The 21,853-nt window shown below is 43.7% G+C and overlaps 1 protein-coding gene across 2 annotated transcripts in view; it reads left to right on the forward strand.

Moving 5' to 3' along the window:
- Nucleotides 1-2,367: 2,367 nt before the first annotated feature.
- ING3 (inhibitor of growth family member 3) overlaps nt 2,368-21,853 on the forward strand; it is an 833,611-nt gene continuing 814,125 nt past the window's right edge. Inside the window, exons 1-2 of one of the 2 annotated variants that reach the window (XM_069629079.1) lie at nt 2,368-2,639; nt 2,741-2,812. In XM_069629079.1, the coding sequence (XP_069485180.1) occupies nt 2,612-2,639; nt 2,741-2,812 (100 nt within the window). In that variant the 5' untranslated portion in view covers nt 2,368-2,611. The remainder of the gene's footprint in view (nt 2,640-2,740; nt 2,813-21,853) is intronic. The other variant, XM_069629078.1, reaches the window with a different exon arrangement.

The raw sequence follows: 21,853 nt of genomic DNA on the forward strand, positions 1-21,853 counted from the left end.
GAAGACCAATTCCCCTTCCATCTGCCCCCACTCTCACACTTATAATCACTGAATTCATCAATGCCTCTTTCCTCACAAACACAGTCCCCACCAGTATCAAAAAAGCCTGGGTGACACCACTCCTAAAAAAACCATCCCTGGACCCATCAATACCCACTAATTACCGACCTATTACAACGGTCCCATTTCTCCTAAAAATAATTGACAAAATAGCCTACTGCCAAATTCAGAACCATTTGGAACAACATCAACTACTAGGAGACCGTCAGTCAGGATTCCGTCCCAACCATAGTACAGAGACAGCCCTCCTTGATCTGAAGATCCAAATGGATGCCACTAAAGAAGCAGGTAAACTCTGTCTGCTGATGCTCCTGGACCTCTCAGCGGCCTGCGATCTGGTTGACCATGACAAACTCTGCAACTCTCTAGCAAACAATTTCAACCTAGCTCAGAGTGCTACCAACTGGATCAAATCATTCTTGGCTGATAGGACTTCCAGACTGTCCATCGGCAAAGAATCAGCAGACACAATGCCTGTCCCAGAAGGTGTGCCGCAAGGCTCTTGCCTATCCCCCACCCTGTATAATGCCTATACTAAGCTATTATTTGCAGCATTGGATGCCATGGGTGTCATCTATACTAACTTCGCCGATGACATCCAAATCCTCATTCCTCTCTCAGGCAATCATGATCAAGACTCCCTCCTGATTAACCAAATCTACTCACTCATCCAAAACTGGATGGCTAATAACTGCCTCTGTCTCAACGACGACAAAACGGAGCTCCTCATACTAGGCCTCCTCCAGCAAAATCAACACCCTTGAGCCTGCTTTCAAATCATTCAGCATTGATGGAACCATAATCCCTGTTCTTAAACAAGTCAAGACCCTTGGCGTCTACTTAGACGCAACACTATCCATGTCTAAACAAGTAAACACATTAGCCTCGTCCACTTCCTACACCTCCAAACTCATCTCCCTCAGCCGTAAATTCCTCTCAGCCAAAAACTGTGTTACTCTAGCCAGAGCACTCATACTGTCTAAGCTACACTATTGCAATATCCTCTTCCTGGGCACTTCCAAAGCCAACATAGCCAAACTCCAACTCATGCAGAACAAAGCCCTCTGAGCAGCTTTAGGCATCAAAAAATCTGAACATATCTCTAACACCAGAAGAGACCACCACTGGCTCCCCATCCAAGCCAGAATTCTATTTAAAACCCTGAGCATCACCCACAAATGCAGGGCTAACAAAGCTCCCAAATACCTCAACAACACAGTCACGATGAAGTCCCAGACTAGACTTCTCAGGTCCAACAAAAACGCATTCCTTGAAACCCCCAGATACAAAAGAGAGAAAGTAGGGGGGCAGTAGCTTCAAAACACTGGCACCTAGACACTGGAACGCGCTACCTACCCACATTATGAACGAAACCTCCTTCCCTAAATTCAAAAGCATCCTGAAGACTTGGCTCTTCAATAAGTTCTAACTGAACTAGAGCACTAATCCGCTCCAATTAACTGTACATATCTGACTGCTTCGCATATTATTGACTGTTTTGCATATGATTGACTGCTTTTCCTGTGTGCCATTGTGTACTTTCTAAGATTGCATTCTCCCATTGTCTGTAACTACGCAGTGTGACCCCCGGGTCTGGGCGTTTAACAAATGTAATAAAATAAAAATAAATAAATAAAATAAAGGTAATGCATGATGTCCCCATTCAGTGACTAATGGCCCATCAGCAGTTTTGCACACTACATTTGGATGGGAGGGGGTGCAAGCTGCCCTGCACACTATGGAGGTTGCTGTGCAGAAGCCGGGCAGGAACACCTGATAAGTGGCTCGTGCTCATGTTCATACCGATGCCAGAATGCATACCAAGATCACTGCTAGCTTTGAGACAAAAGGAGTGTGTCATATGCAGACATTTGCCTTAGTGAGAGTCACAAATAACACCACAGAGAACACGGCCACAGCTCGCCGTAGGTAGGGGGGCCCAAGAGTTCAGAGGGGGGCTGCCCCCCCCTCCCTAGCGTCGCCACTGCCTACATCCCATGGGGTATAGATTGGAATGAGGAAGATCGGAATGGGATGTTAATTCCTTCTAAATTGCCCCGTTCCGTTCATTGACTTCCTCTGCTCCATTTAATCCCACTCATTTTTTTCTTAAAGCTTAGGGGGTTTCCCGACATTACAAACCGCCCAGTGACAGCGTCTCGATCAGAACCTAGGAAGCGAGACTCCTTTCTTAGACGCGGTATGTTCACACTGAAAAATCAGACAGCAGCACAGAGCCTGCAAAAGGGACGTCTGCGCATGATTAGTATTACGCATGCGCACCTTTGGGTGACAAGACCGGCAGACGTCAATACGGATTCCTACCACAACTACGTTTCCCAGAATGCCGGTCAAAAGCAGAGCGCCTCCATTTTCTTCAAAGTCGACCAACTAGGAGCTGCAAAGCTTGCTCTAGGAGGGGCTGAGCTCCACCAGTGTCATATATGTATATATATTTATTTTTTTGCTACTGGAGCAGCTGTTGGCGAAGGCGCCATATTGGAAGCAACGAAATCGCTGTTGCAAACGCAAAAACTCTTTCGGTGCAAAGATGCTGTACCTGGAGGATTACCTGGAAAGTGAGTGTGGGGTACTGAGAGGTGGGAAGGGCAGCGAAGTGGTGCGGAAGGCGCGCGCCGTGGCCGCTGTCTCTGACCGCCATATTCATTTTTTTTTGCAGTGATCGAGCAGCTTCCCATGGATCTTCGCGACAGATTCACGGAAATGAGGGAGATGGACTTGCAGGTTCAGAGTATGTGCTTCCTTCGTAACAATCACAGCTTGGCATGCAGCCCATGGGAGGAGCTTAGGGAGCATGGTCTTCTACCTTTCGATAGGGAGACGATTGCACAAACCACTGAGCCCCATTCTATATTATGCATTCGTGATCCACGTAGCCTCCCCTTTGCCCCCCCCCCCTCGCATTACATGGTATCTTCACTGCAAGACCACTTTACTTTTACTAAATCATCAGAACGGTCCATTTCTGCGCCCTGCTCCATATTAATGAAGAGATACCAAAGTCGAGAGCATTTATTTTTGTATGAAATGTGTGCCCACCCCTGATAACTCCAACTAACAGAGACGCAATCACCGCCCTCTGTATTTTTTTAATTGTGATGTTTTAGTATTCGGAAGGGGAATACATTAGCTAACGCTAATTGCATTTTTTTTAAAAAAAAGTTCACACAATAATCATTTCAGAAGTAAAACATACTTATAATGCATGGGTACGGGCAGTGCTTTAATTGGGATTAGAAATCAAGGGGGGCTCTCCTTATGGTGCGTGATCCAAGTACACCCGTACTTAGGCAATGCCCCTTAAGGAGAGCCCTCGCTTGGGGGGCGGAGGGTGGCTGGTAAAAGGAGCAGATTTGGGACGCACTGGCATTATTAACTTTGATGTGCCAGCCCCTCCTTTTAAATATAAGAATGGGCTGGGCGCACCAATGGTGTGACACCTCTGTGACCTAGCGCGCATGCAGCAGGCAGCCCTTTCATTCAAGTAGCCGCATGGTGCAACACTTTAACCACTGGCTCCTTGAATGAAAGGGCTGCCTGCTACTGATAGCTCTGTACTCAGAAACAGGAGGAGGGTTTGACTGCCCAGCGCGCCTCTTGATTTTGAGTGAAGCCATCGCGCACCATGAAGCCATGCTGCGTGATGACTATTTACTCAGAAACAAAAGGAGAGCTGGGCATTCCAGCCCTTCTGTTTCTGAGTACATAGACATCAAGCAGCCTGTGTAGCCGAATCGCTGCACGGTTACACAGGCTGCAGATGTAACCCCTTAGTTTAGAAAAAAGAAAAGAAGCTATTTCTTTTTTCTAATCCGAAGTGCTGACACCTGCAGGCAGCCGGCATAACCACAGCGCTTCTGCTACACAGGTTGCTTCAGGTGTCGGCGTGGCTGGCGCTAGTCGGATGTTTGCCCTCGCTTGGGATTCCTTTCTGGAGAATGCTGGTGCCCATCCCACTTAAAGCCATTGGTATGGGAGTGGTGAATATTAGTGCATGTTTCCTTTTTAATTATTTATAAGAGATTGGGTACTCTTTATCTTGTTACTGCTAGTATTGTCAATAGGAGTTAGTTATACTATATAGGCCTTGGCAGGAGGACCTTGCAATGACTGATATTCACTATCCAGTCAGTAAATCATTTAGGAAGAGTGTGCTTGGAAGGTTACTTGCGCCTAGTCTATTACATTTATTTCTCAAAATAAAACCAAAGCAGTCATATGGTCAGTGTTTTTTTTTATTAGTTAAATACCACAGGTATTCTTTTTAGATAAAAAGGTGCCAACATACTCCATTAGGAGGCATGTGCATTTGTTTCGCCCTTACCCAGGCTTTCTCAAGGCACAGTTGTGAGTAAATGTGTAGTACTGTGTTTTCTATTCTATCAGTATAGTTTCGTACAAACTTTACCTACAGTATACATTTCCCACATAGATAAGTATAATCGCATAGGTTTCAGACATGGGCAATTCCTAAATACAATTTGCTGAAAATCGGAGCAATTGATTGCTAAGTAGACCAGTTTGGCGGCTCTGAGTTTCAGATTCATTTATTTTCAATCTTGAGTATCAGTTGCCTAATACTGATACATTTAGTTAGGCTAATCCGCTGTGAGATTTAAGAGTATCCAGATGAGTTCATGAATCACAGTCCAAATTCTTATTACATTTTCAGGTCCGTTTTTTTTTAATGGGTTGGGGCCTGACTTTTGTTTGTTTTTATTGCTTGTATTGCGCACCAGACCCTTGGGTATCAGGGCGCATTGCATAAGACAATTTACAGCTTAGTTACAGATTAGCATAATCACATACAAATTACATCATAGTTGCACAACAAAGCAAATCATATACGTAAATGATATTCAGGATAGAAGCAGTAAATATCCTGAGGATGCAAATAAAACAGTCCGGAGCAAAAAAGTATATGCAAATAGTTAGTTGGCCAAAAGAAGGTGGGAGGGATTAGTCTGTCATGGGCAGGTCAAGGGCAAGGCATTACTTGTCAAAGTCTTTGAACCACCTAATGAGGTTCTGACGGAATTTAAGGTAAGATTGATCCACTCGCAGAGGAAGGGGTAGGGAGTTCCAGAGTTGAGCTGCCTTGACCTGGAAGCTGCATCCCCCGACTCTGGAGAGTTTAAATCTAGGGACTGAGAGGCAATTGGTACTAGATGATCTGGTGAGTCTAGTAGGAGTTATTCTGGTGAGTCTCTCAGAAAGATAGCAGGGAGTGATGTTGTTTAGACATTTATATGTGAGTGAAGCAACTTTTAACTGGATTTTGTCGTATGTTGAGAGCCAGTTATTAGATCTTCTAGTTTCGGAAATATGATCTTTCCTAGAAATTCCAAGTGCTGCTCTAAGAGCATTGTTCTGAAGGAGTTGGATTCTCTTGATAGTTTCCTTGTTGGCCCCAATGGATAGCGAGTTAAAGTAATCCAGCTTTGACAGAATGAGTGCCTTGGCCAGGGTGATACAGCTATTGTTGGATAGGAAAGGTTTACCTGCTCTGATCATCTGACTTCAATTGTTCCTTAGTATGGTTCATCTTAAGAAGGTACGTTGCTTCCTGTTGGGTTCTGTTTCTTTCAAATCATTAAATTGAAAAGTAGTGAAGTCTGTTAGAGCATGAGATTGCACTACTGATGCTGGGATCTTTCAGGATGGTGGTGGAAGACTTTGGACTAAGATACATGAACTCATTGGGATACTCTAAATATCACTACAAATTAGCCTTAAATATCACAGCAGATTAGCCTATCTGTATCAGTAGTAGAAAACTGAAACCCAAGAAGATAGAATAGAAATTAATCCAAAACTGATAGCGCCACTAAGCTTGTCTACTTAGCAATCAATTGCTCTGATTTTCATGCAAATTTTCTATAAATTGCCCATGTTTGAAAACTAAATCTATGTGTGAAATGTATACTGTATGGAAAGTTTGTATGAAACTTCTGATATTCACAGCAAACTCTCTACTTGTCTCTTTGCTATTCAGTCTTGAATGTCTGCTCACTTTCTGGTTCTCGACACTAATAAAACTGAAATACTCTTCTTCCCTGCAAGCACTATACCTCCTCCTGCCTCTACTTTATTTCTTATCCCCCTTCTCAACTACCTATTTCCTCTACGCTCCCAATCTTGGCGTTTACTCTGATTCTGATCTGTACTTTAAATATCACATTTCTCTAACTACACAAGCGTGCCGTTTTCACCTATTCACCACTAAATTCTTGTTGTTCTTTAATTTTTCTCTCGCCTTTTCTACTGCTCCTCTGCGCTTTTTGGTCTCCCTCTTGTCTAGCTCCTCTTAAATCTGTTTTCAACGATTCTATTCGCCTACTCTGTCTTTTAGTCTCCTGTGAATATTTCTTCCCTTCTTTCTCTCGGCTATCTTTCATTCCAGTCTCGCCTCAATTTTAATTTCCTGTGTCTTGTCTTTAAATCTCTCTATGGCTTTGTGCCTGGTGACCTTTCTTCGCTAGTTTCATTCTACATCCCTTCTTGCTCGCTTCGTTCTTTATTTATTTTTTTTGTATTTGTAAAGCGCCTAGCAGCCCGGGGGCATCGAGGCGCTGTTTCAAGAAGGTGTCTTAGTTACAGGATGTGGGAGGCAAAGCAGGGGTTACAAGTGTCATGTGCCTTACAAGGTGGCAGGACGAACATGGACATAAAAAAGAATACATGTAGTAATGTACAGTGTAGTGATCTTACACAAACAGCATAGCTTTGATTGCTTTTTTAAAGATGCCTGGGACTCAATGCATCTGATAGTGGGAGGTAGCAGGTTCCATTTGGTAGCTGCTATAACTGGGAAGCTTGAGCCGCCTGGTCGGATCCTAAGGCTTTTGGGAATGGCTAGACGGTTGGTGTGGCTAGATCTGGTGGGTCTGTTTGAGGGGGCGCAGAGAATATTTGCGAGAGGTAGCAAGGTGCTGTGTCATGGTGACATTTGTGGGTAAGTGCCAGGGACTTAAAGAGGATAGGTTCTTTGATGGGTAGCCAATGGACAGATTTCCTGGTGGCCGAGATGTGGTCTCTCTTTGACACCCCAGTGGCTGCTCTAAGGGCATTGTTTTGCACCGTTTGAAGTTTCCTGATGTTCTTTGCTGGAGTGCCTAGTATGAGCACATTGCAATAGTCTAGGCGAGATCCTATGATTGCTCTGGTGATGGTGAGGGAGTTTTGTTGCCTTAGGAATGGCCAGGCGGCCGTGATAAGTTTTGAGTGGTAGGCTGCTGCTGATGATATTGCATTCCCCTGTCTGGCCATGGTAATATTTGAGTCTAGATATACTCCCACGGTTTTGATTGACTGGGATACAGGGATGCAAGTGTTGTCGATGAGAAAGGAGTCCTATTGTGATCCCATTTTTCTGATTGTGTCCGGAGATCCGATGATTAGTTCCGTCTTTTCACTGTTAAGACAGAGCCAATTTTCAGTCATCCTGGCGTAGATGGATTTGAGGGTTTTTTGGTCAGCCGCGTAATCGCCCGTAAGGGGGATGAGGACCTGCGTATCATCAGCATAATTAGTGTATGTGATGCCCAAAGAGTCTAGATATTTGAATAGGGACCTCATGAAAATTTTGTACAAGGTGGGCAAAATGCAAGATCCTTGCGGGACACCACATTTAATTTGGTGAGGTAGGGCACAGGCCTGGTCTGAAAATACCTTAATTGCCCTCCCACTGAGGAAGGAGGAGATCAATGCTGTGGCATTAGGTGAGAAGTTGCCAGCAGTTGAGAGGTGGTGGCATAGGGTGTCATGGTCGACCAGGTCGAAGGCTGCGGATAGGTCAAGGAGTAGTAAGAGGGTTTGCCTACGTCCCTGGGGTCATCTATTTGGTTCTTGAGATCCAGTAATGCAGTCTCTGTACCATGGTTGGGGCAAAAGCCTGATTGTCGGAGACCAAGCAGGTGATGAGTTTCTAAGTATTTCTAGACTTGGAGGTATGCCGCTTTGTCGAAGATCTTCAGTAGGAAGGGTACCGTAGTGATGGGCCTATAGATCCCTGGTGTTTTGGGATCCAGTGTGGTTTTTTTTCAGCAGTGGGCGCACTCAGGCTTCTTTGAGGCAGGAGGGCACTTGGTTAGATTTGAAGGAAGAGTTGATGAAGGCGGTGAAGAACAGTGCCAATGCAGGGGTGCTGTCCTTGATGAGCTGGGCCGGGCATGAGTCACCCTTACAATTGGAGGGCTTGATCAAGTTCAGTATAGTTAGGACGTCCTGTTCCTTCATCTCTTGGAATGAGAAAGCTGGAATTTCAGCTGGGGCTTTCTAGTGTAGGTCCGATAGTTGTAGTGTTAAGGCTTTTTGGTGGCTGTTGATTTTTTTCTTGTAGGGTGTTCAGTTTATTGATCATGGCTTCTTGAATTTCGTTACACCATTCTTTCTTTGTTCAAGGAGTTTGTTGGGGGGGGGGGGGCATTTCCAGTTCTCAGAAGATTGCAAAGATTTCCCTGGATCCAAATTTAGCGTTGGCTATCCTAGAATTGAAGGAGTTGGCTTTGGCTGAGATGATTGCGGATTTGTATTTTACGATATTTTTAAAGGCAAGTTTGGTGGTGTCACTGGGATTCGTTTGCCATGCCGAGAGGGCTGATCTTTTTTTTTTTTTCTCGCAATTTAAGGAGTTCCGGGGTGAACTATGAGTTGGTTTGTTTGATGGGTTTAGCTTTTCTTTGAGTAAGTGGGGCAATAGTGTTCACGCTTGAGAGATGATAGTTATAGGTGGCCGCAAGAGTATCCAGGTTATTGGTGAATGGAGGCTTGAGTTCGGCAAACTGGAGATGTGGAAGTAGTCTTTCCTTAGTGAGTTGCTTGGCGCTCCTGGTGAGAGCGGGCGGCAATGTTCTTTGGGTGGTGGCAGAGTTGCTGGCGCTATTAATGTCGAAGTGGATGGCGGAGTGGTCTGACCATGGAATGGGGGTGATGGATGGGATAGAGAGCGGACAACAATTGTGCTGGGAGATCCAGTCGAAGGTGCGACCTTTATTATGGGTAGGTTCTGTCATTGCTTGTTTGAAGCCCAGTATGGCAAGGGCATTGTTAAAGGAGGTAGCATTCCCATCTGCGGGGTCGTTGAGGCCGAGATTCATGTCTCCAAGGAGGAGGGACATGGTGGATTTCTTTAGGTTGTCACCGAGGGTGTGGAAGAGTGCTTCTTGAAATTCTGCAACTGGTCCTGGTGGGCGGTAGGTGATGTGGGCTGTGATGATGCAGCTGGGAGAAGGGTTGATTTTGATGAACATGTAGTCGAAGTAGTATGTAAGTAGTAAGTAGAATGTAGTCTCCTTGGATTCTTCAGATGGGGATGGATTGCTTAGCGATCAGAGCAACCCCTCCTCCTTTATGTGATTTACGGTCTTGTCTAAAAATGGTGTATCCAATAGGCAAGGCAAGGGCCAGTGCTGGGCCAGAAGCTTTGTGAAGCCAGGTCTCGCTGATGAATAGTAGGTCGAGGTTGGAGTTACAGAGAAGGTCCCAGATGTCGAGAGCGTGAGCTGGGCGCGATCGTGCATTGATGAGAGCACACTTGACCGTGGTTGACGTGCTCAGAGTGGCAGAATTGGAAGTGAGTGCAGTGGTATTGTCATCTGACAACATCAGATAAGGGGGTATCATCAGATGTGGGGGTACCTATAGTAGGAACATCAATTGTTGGGGTGGCAGTATAGTCGTATGCAATCGTAGGAGCAACTTTGTTAGCAGTGGTAGTGGCAGAAATCAAGGGGGTACTCATTAATATCACCTACATCAATATCACTCATGGGGGCAGCCTTGTTAACAATACTAGTAGCCGCAATCAAGGGGGTACTCATATTAACATCACCTACATCATTATCAATCATGGGGGCATCCTTGTTAACAATAGTGGGAGCCGCAATCAAGGGGGTACTCATATTAACATCACCTACATCATTATCAATCATGGGGGCATCCTTGTTAACAATAGTGGGAGCCGCAATCAAGGGGGTACTCATATTAACATCACCTACATCATTATCAATCATGGGGGCAGCCTTGTTAACTATAGTGGTAGCCACAATCAAATGGGTGCTCATATTAACATCATCTACAACATTATAAATCAGAGCCTTGTTAATGGTAGCAGTGGCAGCAATCAGGGGTGCCGCAGTACAGGTAACAACAATCATAGGGTCAGCTGTGCTCATAGTGGCGGTGGCAGCAATGAAGGGGGTACTCGTATTAGCAGTACCTGCAATAATGTCAATCATGGGGGCGGCGGTAGAAATGCATCTGGTGTGCTTAGAGATAGCGGCAGTGTGGCGTGCATGTTCTGATAGTCTTACCGCTTTTTGTGCTTTCCGAATTGTTTTTGTGGAGGCTTCTGCTTCGTGGTGCAGGAGCCGTGCCGAGTGCTACAGTTTGTAGATAGAGGGCATCGGACAGAAGGAGGCCTCCGTGCTGGGGTTCCTCCACTGGTGGTTTTGGGAGCAGAGGCTGTGTTCCTTGTGGTGGAGGCGTGACCGAAAGGGAGAGGATGTGCAGTGGAAGTGGCTGGGTGGGGGGAGGGTCGCTATCCAGGAGGAGCTGTTCGGGGCATGGAGGACACTGGAAGGGAGGATTAACCTAGTGCACAGGCGTTCATTCCTAACGCGCAGCGACAAAGCTACAGTAAGAGCAGGCAGGGCTGCAGTGCGGGCGCGTAGGCGGGACAGCCTTCCAGCTAACATGATGGTGCGCTGCTGAAGAGAGGAGCTCTTGCCTTGTTTGGGTTGACGCACCCTCGAGCAGCAGAGAGCAGATGAGAGCTGCAGTGGTGGCCTTCTCCCTGGGCCTTCGCCCTGCGGCTTTGCCCGTCGGTCGCCTCCCTCCACCTTTTAGGAAGTAGGGAGGGGCTGGCAGGAGCCACTGATCTATTGTGGCCGCGGGCCGCGGCGGTGAGATTCTGACTGTTTTCTTCATGTTTCCCTGTTACTAGGGAAACGGGGACGGCCATTTTAGTACGGCCAGACTCCTCGTGGGCTGTAGAAGGCGAAATTAATTAAGATAACGCCAGCAACGGGTGTGGACACTCCAGTGTTCCGATCACTGCTGGTGGGGGTCCTCTGCTCCTCGTTCTCTCTTGTTCCCAATTTGGCCTTGCTGTCCCTCGTCCTCCTTGTGCCCAGTTTCGTTCATTTTCCCTGCTGGCTGCTTTGCACTGGAATGCTCTTCCCCTTTCCCTTTGTTCTATTTCTGTTTACTCTGTATTTCGTGACTCTTTGAGATCCCATTTACTTCAGTCTGGCTAAATTTGACAGTATGTTTTGCTAATGACCATTTATGTTACCGTTTGATCATCTGTACAGTGCTTTGGTTTAAAGCCCTATATTAAATCCAAATGAAATACAAACCAATGCAAATACAAACTATACTGATATAGAACACACCTACTCACAACTGTGCCTTGAGAAAGCCTGGGTAGGGGCGATACAAATTCATGTGCCTCCAAATGTAGTATGTTGGCACCTTTCTTATCTAAAACGAGTACCTTTGGTATTTAATAAAAACTACTGACCGTATGATCGCTTTGGTTTTATTTTGAGAAATCAATGTAGTAGTATACCTTTTAATACACTGCATTGTTCTAAATTCAATTATCTGGTTGGATATACAAATTTAAAATTCGTCCTCCTCACAATGCATCTTTTACATTAATTAATTATGAATTGAGTCAGTGCTAAAGTCAGTGGAGTAGAAGGACCAGAATTCCAGAACGCCCAAAATTGGTCTGTAGTATACCACTCCGAATGGACGGCAACATTTACCAGATAGTTGCGTCGCATCTCTAAAAGTTTGCTACATTCTGTTATTTAATACCCCATACTTTCAAAAATGTTGTGATTACCAAATATTCTGCACGTTCTGGTCTTCTTATTCATCCTCTGTCTCGCCACAGTAATCATCAATGTCAAGATTTAACCTTGTTCCCACATTAAGAATCTGCATACTTTTGGCAAAGGGGCACATCTGTAAATATTTTCACGGTGGGGAGAAATGGAAACGACTGGGAAGAGAATTCAGAGAACATTGTTGTATTGGAAATATATTCTACGTTCATTTCCAATCTCCTCTTTAGGGTAAGTTCTCTTAGGCACACCCGTGGGCCATTCTGGTATCCATTCAATTTTCCTAAAGGAATTGTTACAATGATCAGCAAACACTTTCAATGTAGCGCTATTTCTACAAAGTTCTGTGGCCATCGCTCCCAGAAGTGAATCGTCAGTTGGATGTGAGTAAATTAACATTTACGAAGGTCCAAAGGAACAGCCGTTGATATGAGGCCTCATTCTAATTGGACACATTGGATAGACACACATTGAGGCAAATCGAACAAGAGTTTCTAGAAATTCCCTTCCAGTCTATCCACCCACATCTGAGTATTAGACATAAAGCCTGTTTCCGGACTGCGCAGTACTAATTGCATAATGTGTTGATAATCATGCCCTCTGGTCAAAAACTGTCTTGTTTCCTACTAGCTGTGCCATAACTGTATTATTATTAATCTCATTTTTGTGTTTTTCCATGTTCACAGAGCCCAATGCCACTCCTAGATTTACAAATTGGGTGACTTCAGATACCATGTTTCTGTTAGTATACAGCACTGTGCTTTTCTTTTCCCATATCTCACTGTCTTAGTCTTTTTAAAATTAATATGCAGGGAGTTAGACTGCATACGCATTCAATGCACCCAATGTACATCGAAGGCCCACCTGTGTTTGATCAAAGGATAACCACGCAGCTTGAATGCCACCCACTCTAGGCGGAAAGTGACTAGTGTTTTTTAAAAATTCAGAAAGATGGCCAAGTAGAAGTTAAATAAGGAAGGGACGAGCAGACACACCTGATTAAGGCCTGTATTTATATTAATCGGGTAGGATAAAGTGCAATGTTGATCCAACTGTATTCTAACGGAGTTATGGGAATGTATCTATGAGCATATTTAGTAATCCTTCAGCTATGCCCCATTGGTCAAGCTTGGCCCATAATTATTTCTGTCCACTGTATCAAATGCTGCACAGAAATCCACAAATGCATAGTGGTTCCTATATTTTAGTTCTCTGAATCAGCACTTGGAGAAAATACATTAATGGTCGTGGACAGACCCTTCCTAAAGCCAGTTTGGTATGGAGACAGTGGGCCTCATTACGAGTGTGCCGGTCTGGTAACAAGTGTGCCGGTAAGCCTACCAGCATCGCTGTTGGCAGATCGGCACACTCTGAGTCTGCGGTACAGCACCCGCCCGCAGCCTTTCCGGGAAGCACCAGTGCCGTTATTTCCCCAATCCACATTCCCATGGAGTCCTATTGACGTCTGACTTTGAGGAACACTGGGGTCATAATCCCGCAGTGTTTCCATGGAGCCAGGTGCCGGAAAAATTCACGAGTCCGGCGGCAGCATGCCGGTTTTACTGCAACAGCTACCACAGGACTCGTAATGAGGCCCATTATCCCACCTTCATTGATCCACTTATTCAATTCCTCTGTTAAGTTATTTGAGAAGATCTTGCTGCTAACCTCAAGCATCGCCAACAGGTGGTATTAGAGGGGCCAGTCCTGTCTCCTTTTTTATGTAGTGGGACGAGTATAGATTCCTTTCCATGATTGCAGGATCTGTTCACTATGCGTAATGCTGGAAACGGTATGTGGAAAATATCCCTGCATAGTTCTGGGGCGTATAATCCTTGAACATAGCCCGACCCAGGGGCACGTGAAAGGGATTCATTTTCATAATTGGGCTGATAACATCGTCCACACTCCAGTTACACTTGTGCAACTTTTCTTATCTTTTATTTGCATTACCCAACGTCAGTGGAGGGGAGATTGTTGTTGATCCTCTAGTACATATTTATTCCATGTCTATCCTGGTACAGGGTCCAATAGTGTATTAATAGTGCCATTTTTGCATTTATTGACATATGCCAGAATTTCTTACTGCCCCCTGTTCTTATAATTCCCAGAAGGAGGCACCACTGCGCTGTCATGGTGGTGCATTTATACTGTTTCAACCAATTGCTATGGCTTAGCTTTCCCTTTCAGCAATCTACCATCTTCAACATTTTATCCATATATTATTGTCCAGTATTTTATTGTTCTGCATTTTATTTTGTTCGGCTATCTTGGCATCATATATCATTGTGTTATTATCACTGGTGGTTCTACCCATCTTGGCGTTCCCAGTTCCTCCAAATGTAGATAAATTCAATGACTGCATGCCTAACTACCAGAATAGTAGAAGCTGGGAGCTGGCAAGTTAATACGGCTACTGTTGTGGACTCTGACGCACTTATTAGTATATCTGTCCTTGCCCCTTAGATAAACCATGTGACAACCAACAATGCTTGGCAGATTTGTTTATACATGGTCACTTTTGAAGCACACCGTGCAAAGTGTTGACTACATTTTAGAGAATTAACATTGACATTTAATTTGTGACAGAGACTTGGTTGCATGCTGCTGCAGTCACTCTTTTAGCTTTCACAACTCCGCCTGGCTATTGGATTTGTCACGAAGGATAGGCTTGGGGGACGAGCGGGGGACGGTAAGAGCTATTTTCTCAGAGTCCCTTCACACCCACTAAAATCCAATAGAAAGTCCAGATGGGTCCGAATTACTGCACCTAAAAATGTCATCTGACTCCCGAGCCACCTACAATTTTCTAATCGATCGCCCACGCAAAGCGATGCCATTCTTTGAGTCACAGATTATGACCACTCTTCTTACCTTATTGAAACCCACCTCCACTGGTTTACTGGTTGGTGACTTCAATTATTGGCTTGGTGATCCTTCTGACAATACTGCTACAGCATTGGTTCAATCCCTCGACACCTGTGGGTTTACGCTTGCTCCCCCTTGATCCTACTTCTAATAAGGGTAATACACTTGGCTGGATAGGCATACACAATGTTCACATCTCTACACCAACTAGTGTGCCCTGTCCTTGGTCTGATCATTCATTTGTCTCGTTTTCACTGTTTGTGAATATGAAGACCAGAACCTTACCAGTGAAAATATGTGTATGTGCAATTTACGTAACCTTGGTAAATCTGCTGCCACTCATTTCTACTTCACCTCTTGAGCTAGCTACGTGGGTAACACTTCGACAGCTTGTTGATCATTATCATCTCCTACTGCAGTTAATACTCGCGTATTGTTGCCATTTCCACACCTAAGAATCAGTGGTTTACTGAACACCTTAACACACTCAAAGTGAATAGAAAAGCGTGTGGGCCCTGGCAAAGATCACCTACTGTGGGTAATAAGGCATCCTACTTGTCATCGGCTAAGGCACATAAAGAAACAATCTTTTAACCAAATAATAACTACTTTGAGTCTAGGATTTGGGATTCAGGAAGCTCGTAATAATTAAGCTGAATTATTTAAAATTCTGAAAACCACTCGAGAACCCAGATATTAGGCATATGGTATCAATACAAAATGATTCTGACTAGTGTAATAGCATTAAAGACTCTCTTATGTTTGTTCAGTTGCAATTTAACAATTGACGATCTACTGCTCAAAAATGAGTCAAACAACATAATTATATGTGGAGACTTGAACATAAACTGCATGGATATAAGACGGAAAAACAACAAAGTCCTTCATGTACCGAATAATTTGGCCTCTAAATGGATGGCGGAAATGGAAGCCAGAGATCTGGTAATGCTAAATGGAAACACTGCCAGTGATATACCGGCCAAACCGACGTGGAGACGACTCGCACAAAATTCTATCTTGGATTACTTTTTCGTCTCAGAAAAGATTCAACAGTCGACTCTGTCTTTTGTGGTAAAGCAGATGACCCAAAGTGATCATGAGATGACAATTTTAACCTTGCGAGTTGCAAAACAACCATCTGTTAAATGCTGGAATCATCGGATCCTGGTTGAGCCAAATAGAGTGAGGCTGTCACTCCATCCTGATGATGTCTCTAAAATTTCAGAAACATTCATTAAGACTGATCTTGGAGTGGAATATGTTCATCTTTTACAATCGGTAATGGAAAAAAAATGGATCGAGAAACCCTGGGTTTGTAAACAAACATAAATTTGATGTTGAGGTCATGAGGAGAAAGAGGGAACTTCGTGCCACTATTAGACACATAAAATCCAGAGATCCCACACATTTCTTGCAAGAAAAACATGCTGCAAAACAGAAATATAAAAACTGGATAAAATCCCACAAGGTTCTAATGTTCCAAAACAACGCAGAATTGATGCTGCTAAAGATGAGAAATAAAAACTCGTCTGAGTTTTGGAGTTTACTAATCAACGAAGGTGCTCCTCAATCTGCACTGATGACAAATATGGTTTCAGAGGCAGGGTGGTCTTCACATTTCAAAAATCTGTACAGTAAAAAAGGGAAGTGGTCGTCCCCGATGACACCGAACTTAACAAAATGGGACCTCACTTTCCCTAAAGCTGATTTGCTCCAGATAATTAAGAATGTCAGTGCCTCAAGGGCCCCGGGACCGGTCGGCCTTTCCAACTTCACTATAAAGCAAAATCCAGAACTATGGGCAGAGTTTTGCGAAGAGCTCTTTACCCGAATCTGTAGAAGATGTGAAACTCCAAACTCTTGGAAGACTGCAATAATAGTCCCCATCTTCAAAAAAGGAAATCGCCTTGAGCCCAAAAATTATCGACCGATAGCGCTCTTGGACGTGCTGGGCAAAGTGTAGGCAACCATGCTCCAACAGAAACTGTCACAATGGATTGTCGATAGCAACCACACTGATGTACGACAGACGGGCTTCGTAAAAGGAGTCGGCTGCGGACTAAACCTTTTGCTAATAAATTTGCTAAAGATGGAAGCAATTAGATCTGGAAGAAAGGTCTATTTAGCCCTGATAGACTTCTCCCATGCTTTCGATTCCATCGACCGAGAACTACTGTGGACAAAGATGACCAACTGGGGCTGTCCTGAGAGTCTATTAGCCGCCATTAAAGAAATCCACACTGCTTCTACCATCAGAGTGCGCCTCAACCAACGCGGATCTCTTACAGAGGAAATCGACACCTTCTGCGGAGTTAAACAGGGCTGCCCTCTGGCGGCGATCATGTTTAACTTGTTTCTCTAGGACATTGGCATCTCAATTAACGAGCCTTGATCCTTTTCCCCAAAAATACATGGCTCTGCTCTAAGCTGGATGCTGTATGCTGACGACTTAATCTTGTTAGATACCACCCCAATCGGCCTCCAGCGTAAAATGAATGCAGTGGAACGTTATGTGGAAACCAACGGTCTGCACATCAATAACACAAAAAGTGAAATTTTGACGCTGCAAAACCTGCAAACGGGCCGCCATCAGAAAAACAACAAATTTAGATGGCATCTGGGAAAAGAAAAACTTACCACAGTGGAAAGCACTAGATATCTTGGCATGCAAATTAACACGAACATAAATGATAGCCCTTGGATGGAGATTGCGAAAACAAAATGCAGACACTTTGCCTCTCAAGCACTGATCCTAAACAAAAAATACGGGAAGTTCTCATTTAAGCCAGTAATAACCTTTTACCAGCAGAAGGTTGTCCCGTCCCTCATCTATGGAGCTGAAAATGCTTTTGGATGCCCAGCTGAATTCTGGCCAACCCTAGAACACATCTTCTGGGTAAAAACATTAGACCTACCAAATAGCATCTCAACAGCCTGCCTACGTTATGAGTTGGGCTTGATTTCTATTGAGGCACGGATCACGTCGAATTCCCTGGCCCTATTTAGGAAAACTACACTGCCAGACGGTGCTCCACAATTTAAAATACTGAGCAAACCTGGAAATGTGAACCCAGACTGTCTGTTAGCTTTATGGTTTAAGAAATGTGAAGAGCTTCTGACCATGTATGAGACCAACTTCAAAACGCTGCAGGACAATCCGCTTTTGGTAAAGAAAAAGATCTGGGAATTAGATTGGATCCAAACCAGCGAAGATTGAAGGATTTCCAAAACAATGAGGGATGCTCCTAGTGAAGCAAGAGCGTTCAATAAACTGCAAAAGGATGTGGTCTTATTCCCAGACAACAGGAGGAGAGCCACATATGAGATTCCGCCTAAACCTGATTAGAACTAAAGATCGAACAAAGAACTGGGCTGGAAAGGACAAGTCTAATATCGTATGTAGGTTTTGTAAAGCCTGCGACGAAACGCTTAAACATCTGGTCTTATTCTGCCCTTTCTTTAGATCTCTAAGAACTAAACATCTTGGCCAAATGTTAAATGAATATCCACTGAGGAATGCCGAAGAATGGTGGCAGCAGATGTTCATGGGTTCAAACACAAAACTGACAAGGATGTTAACCCTGTTTTTGCATGAGATTGAAAGGAGCCTTGAGATATCTGACACCGAAGTATAAGGACAGTGCTTAACATGGCTTGGTCATCACACGAAGCAAACTAATCACTCCCTGACAAGGCTCCTTTGACACTAAAGACACAAACCGTGTCAAAAGGATGGAACTTTATCTCATGCTTACGTTTTGTTTTGTTTTGTATTGGGTCTGGACTAATTTGATGTGTTTTAAAGGTTTGTACAAACTAAAAAAATAATAAAATAAATTTTTTTTAACATTGATGCAAAACTTGCTCGGTCTTGTCCTCCAGCTATTCCATCGTCTTGCAATGTCTCTAGTGAGTACTTGATCTTTTCACCAGTGACTAGGTAGTGGCTGAGATGCTAGTAGCTCTTAAACCCACTGCATGTAAAGCTGATTGCTGTTCAGCGGCAATTGTCAAAGATTGTGCCCTGTTCTTAACCCACTGCTCACTATATTTCTTAATTCTTCCTTCAGCTCAGGGAATGTTCAGTGCTCCTTTTAAAGAGGCTGCTACAATGCCCTTGCTGAAGAAGTCATCTCTTGAAACAGCAATTCCCACGAATTACAGGCCTAATACTAATGTGCCGTTTTTGCTTAAGATCCGTGATAGAGTAGTTTATTTGCAGTTTCAGAAACATCTTGAGGAATTTGGCTTGCCAGGTGCAAGGCAGTTTGGCTTCAGATCAACACATGGTACTGAAACCGCATAGCTAGACTTGAAGTCCAGTTTACTTAAAATCATGGAGGAAGGAGGAGTTGTTCTTCTCCTCCTTCTGGATCTCTCTACCACTTTTGATCCGCTGCATCATGGTTTACTGGTTGAGAGGCTCCAGAAAGGTGCTAATTCTTCTCCTGCAGTGACAGCCTAGGCATGCACTTTCTTGTCTGGTTGGTTGGCTAGGGTTTTCAGAAAGGAGGGTGAAGTATGCGACTATACAGTAAAAGTTAAGTTTTGTTCTTTAATTCGCATACAATATCTTCATGAAATATAGCCGGCGCCCCGCACAGCAACCTCCAGCCTCACTCGACATCCCTTCTCCAAACATCCCTGCTCACGTCACCACTCTTCGCATTCTCTCACACACACACTGGCTGGAAGACGCGAGCTAAGGGAGCCGCGGGCCTTCACACGATAAAGCCAACATTAAAATACTACATCATCCCCCCCTAATCATTTTAAAGGAATAAAAAAACTTACGATAAACTAAACCTAAAATAACCTAGGAAGTTACTACAATTGTGGAAAACCTAATGAATAATATTACTATATGAATGAATGCGTAATTAATGCTGTATGGGAACCAACAGGATGACATGGCTAACTGCAATTATAGAATATGTTACATGTCATAATCCCTAGACCAAAACGGCAATCTCCTCTCTCTTGAATTACGTACACTCCTACTTCCAATCACTTCCTCCTCTTGTTGTCGCTGAACCACATCTTCACCAGCATGTCTTCCCAAACCACCATCCACAGTATAATTTCTATTTAGAATATGTTCATCACCAAATAAATCACTTCCTGGTCTCTCTACTTTGACTTGCATGTGTCCCTTCTTGTCGCCTTTCCACATCCATTTACTAACTCTATCCATATTCCATACAGATCCTCCTGCAACTCTAACCGCTCTCCTGAACACTTGTATCACCTTGACAGGCCTGCTGTATTTAGAGTCTCCCTTCTTGACATTCCTTCCAAACTTGATTCGTACAAAGTCTCCCGGGAGTATCCTCAACTTAAACTTTTCAACAGGTATACTATGTAAATTATGTGTTTCTTGCTGTTTTCCATGACTTTTGGACCCTGTACTCACACCCTTCCTCCGATTAACCCAGTCTGGATTAAGTAACGTTTTGGGAGCTCTCCCCCTCATTAATTCAAAAGGTGAAACCTCCATTCCTCTTTTAACTGACATCCTAGTACTCCATATCCTCTCCTTAAGAATCTCATCAACCGGTATATTGTTACTCAACGCCAATTCCACTGCTTCTACGATTACACGGTTGTATCTCTCCACCAACCCATTGGTTTGTGGGTGGTATAATGACGAAAACCTCCATTCAATTCCCGTCTTCTTGGCAAATTCTTTCATTTCACTACTTCTGAACTGAACTCCATTATCACTTATTATTATTTTCGGAAATCCCTCCCTTATGCTCAGGAACTTTTTCTCTCCAAACAATTTCAAATATGGTCCGATGATATCAATTCCAAGCATCTCCCATGGTGCATCACCTTTGTCAATGTTAATTGGCCTGGACTTGACAATCCTACAACTCTTATCACTGTTCTGACATGGCCAACAATTTCTGATAAACCTCTTAAACATAATATCCATGCCTGGCCACTAGTATTTCAACCGTGCATTATTCTTAGTGCCTGTGATGCCAGGATGGCCTTGGTGCGCCTTCTCAATAAGCTCATTCCAGAACTTGTGTGGAGGAATTAACTTATCTCTTCTCACTAAAAATCCATCTTCCATGGACAATTCATCCTTAATCTCCCAATATCTCCTACACCCTTCGCTGATAACTTTTTTTTCAGGCCAACCAAACTCTGTGTACTTTCCTATCTCTTGCAATTCATCATCTTTAGCCAATTCTTCCATCCACATCTCCTTGGACGTGACCTCAAAAATAACTGCTACTATTTCCTCATCTGGATCTGCACTTGCTTCATCACTCTTTAATGGCAATCTTGATAAATAATCGGCAATGATATTCCTCTTCCCCGGCACATATTTAACAGAAAAATTGTAATCCTGCAATTTTAAACTGAGTCTAGCTAATCTCGGTGAGGCTTTACACATTCCTCTCACGGTGAGAACTTCTATCAAAGGTTTATGGTCAGTTTGAATTATAAATTTGTTTCCCCACAAATATTTTCTAAAATAGTTCACTGCCCATGAACATGCCAACAATTCCTTTTCGATTACAGAATATCTGCCTTCTGTTTCTGAGTTGGCCCTTGAAGCATGACTGATGGTTTTCTCATTGGCATCCTCATCTATCTGTGTTAACACTGCTCCTAAACCGTTCCCACTAGCATCCACTGTAATCTTGGTCAGTCTCCCATAAACAAATCCTCCCAATTCTACAGAATTGCAAATTCCTCCTTTTATACTTCTAACTGCCTCACTATATTCATCATTCCAAGCAAACTTTGCATCCTTTTTTAACTTATTTTCTCAGCGGTTCCGTTGTACTTGCAAAATTATTTACAAATCTGTTGTAATATTCACACAACCCCAAAAACGATCTTAATTCGTCCTTGTTTTTAGGTTCTGGTGACTCCTTGATAGCTTCTAATGCATCTCTTTTGGGTTTATAACCCTTACCATTTACTGCATGCCCTAAATATTCTACCTCCTCTACTCCAAATTTACATTTGTTAATCTCAATTTTCAAACCAACTTCTTCCAACCTCTTCAACGCTTCCTTCAATCTCCC

The sequence above is a fragment of the Ambystoma mexicanum genome, chromosome 12, assembly GCF_040938575.1.
Source record: "Ambystoma mexicanum isolate Mex_15411 chromosome 12, UKY_AmexF1_1, whole genome shotgun sequence".
NCBI classification, from domain to species: domain Eukaryota; kingdom Metazoa; phylum Chordata; class Amphibia; order Caudata; family Ambystomatidae; genus Ambystoma; species Ambystoma mexicanum.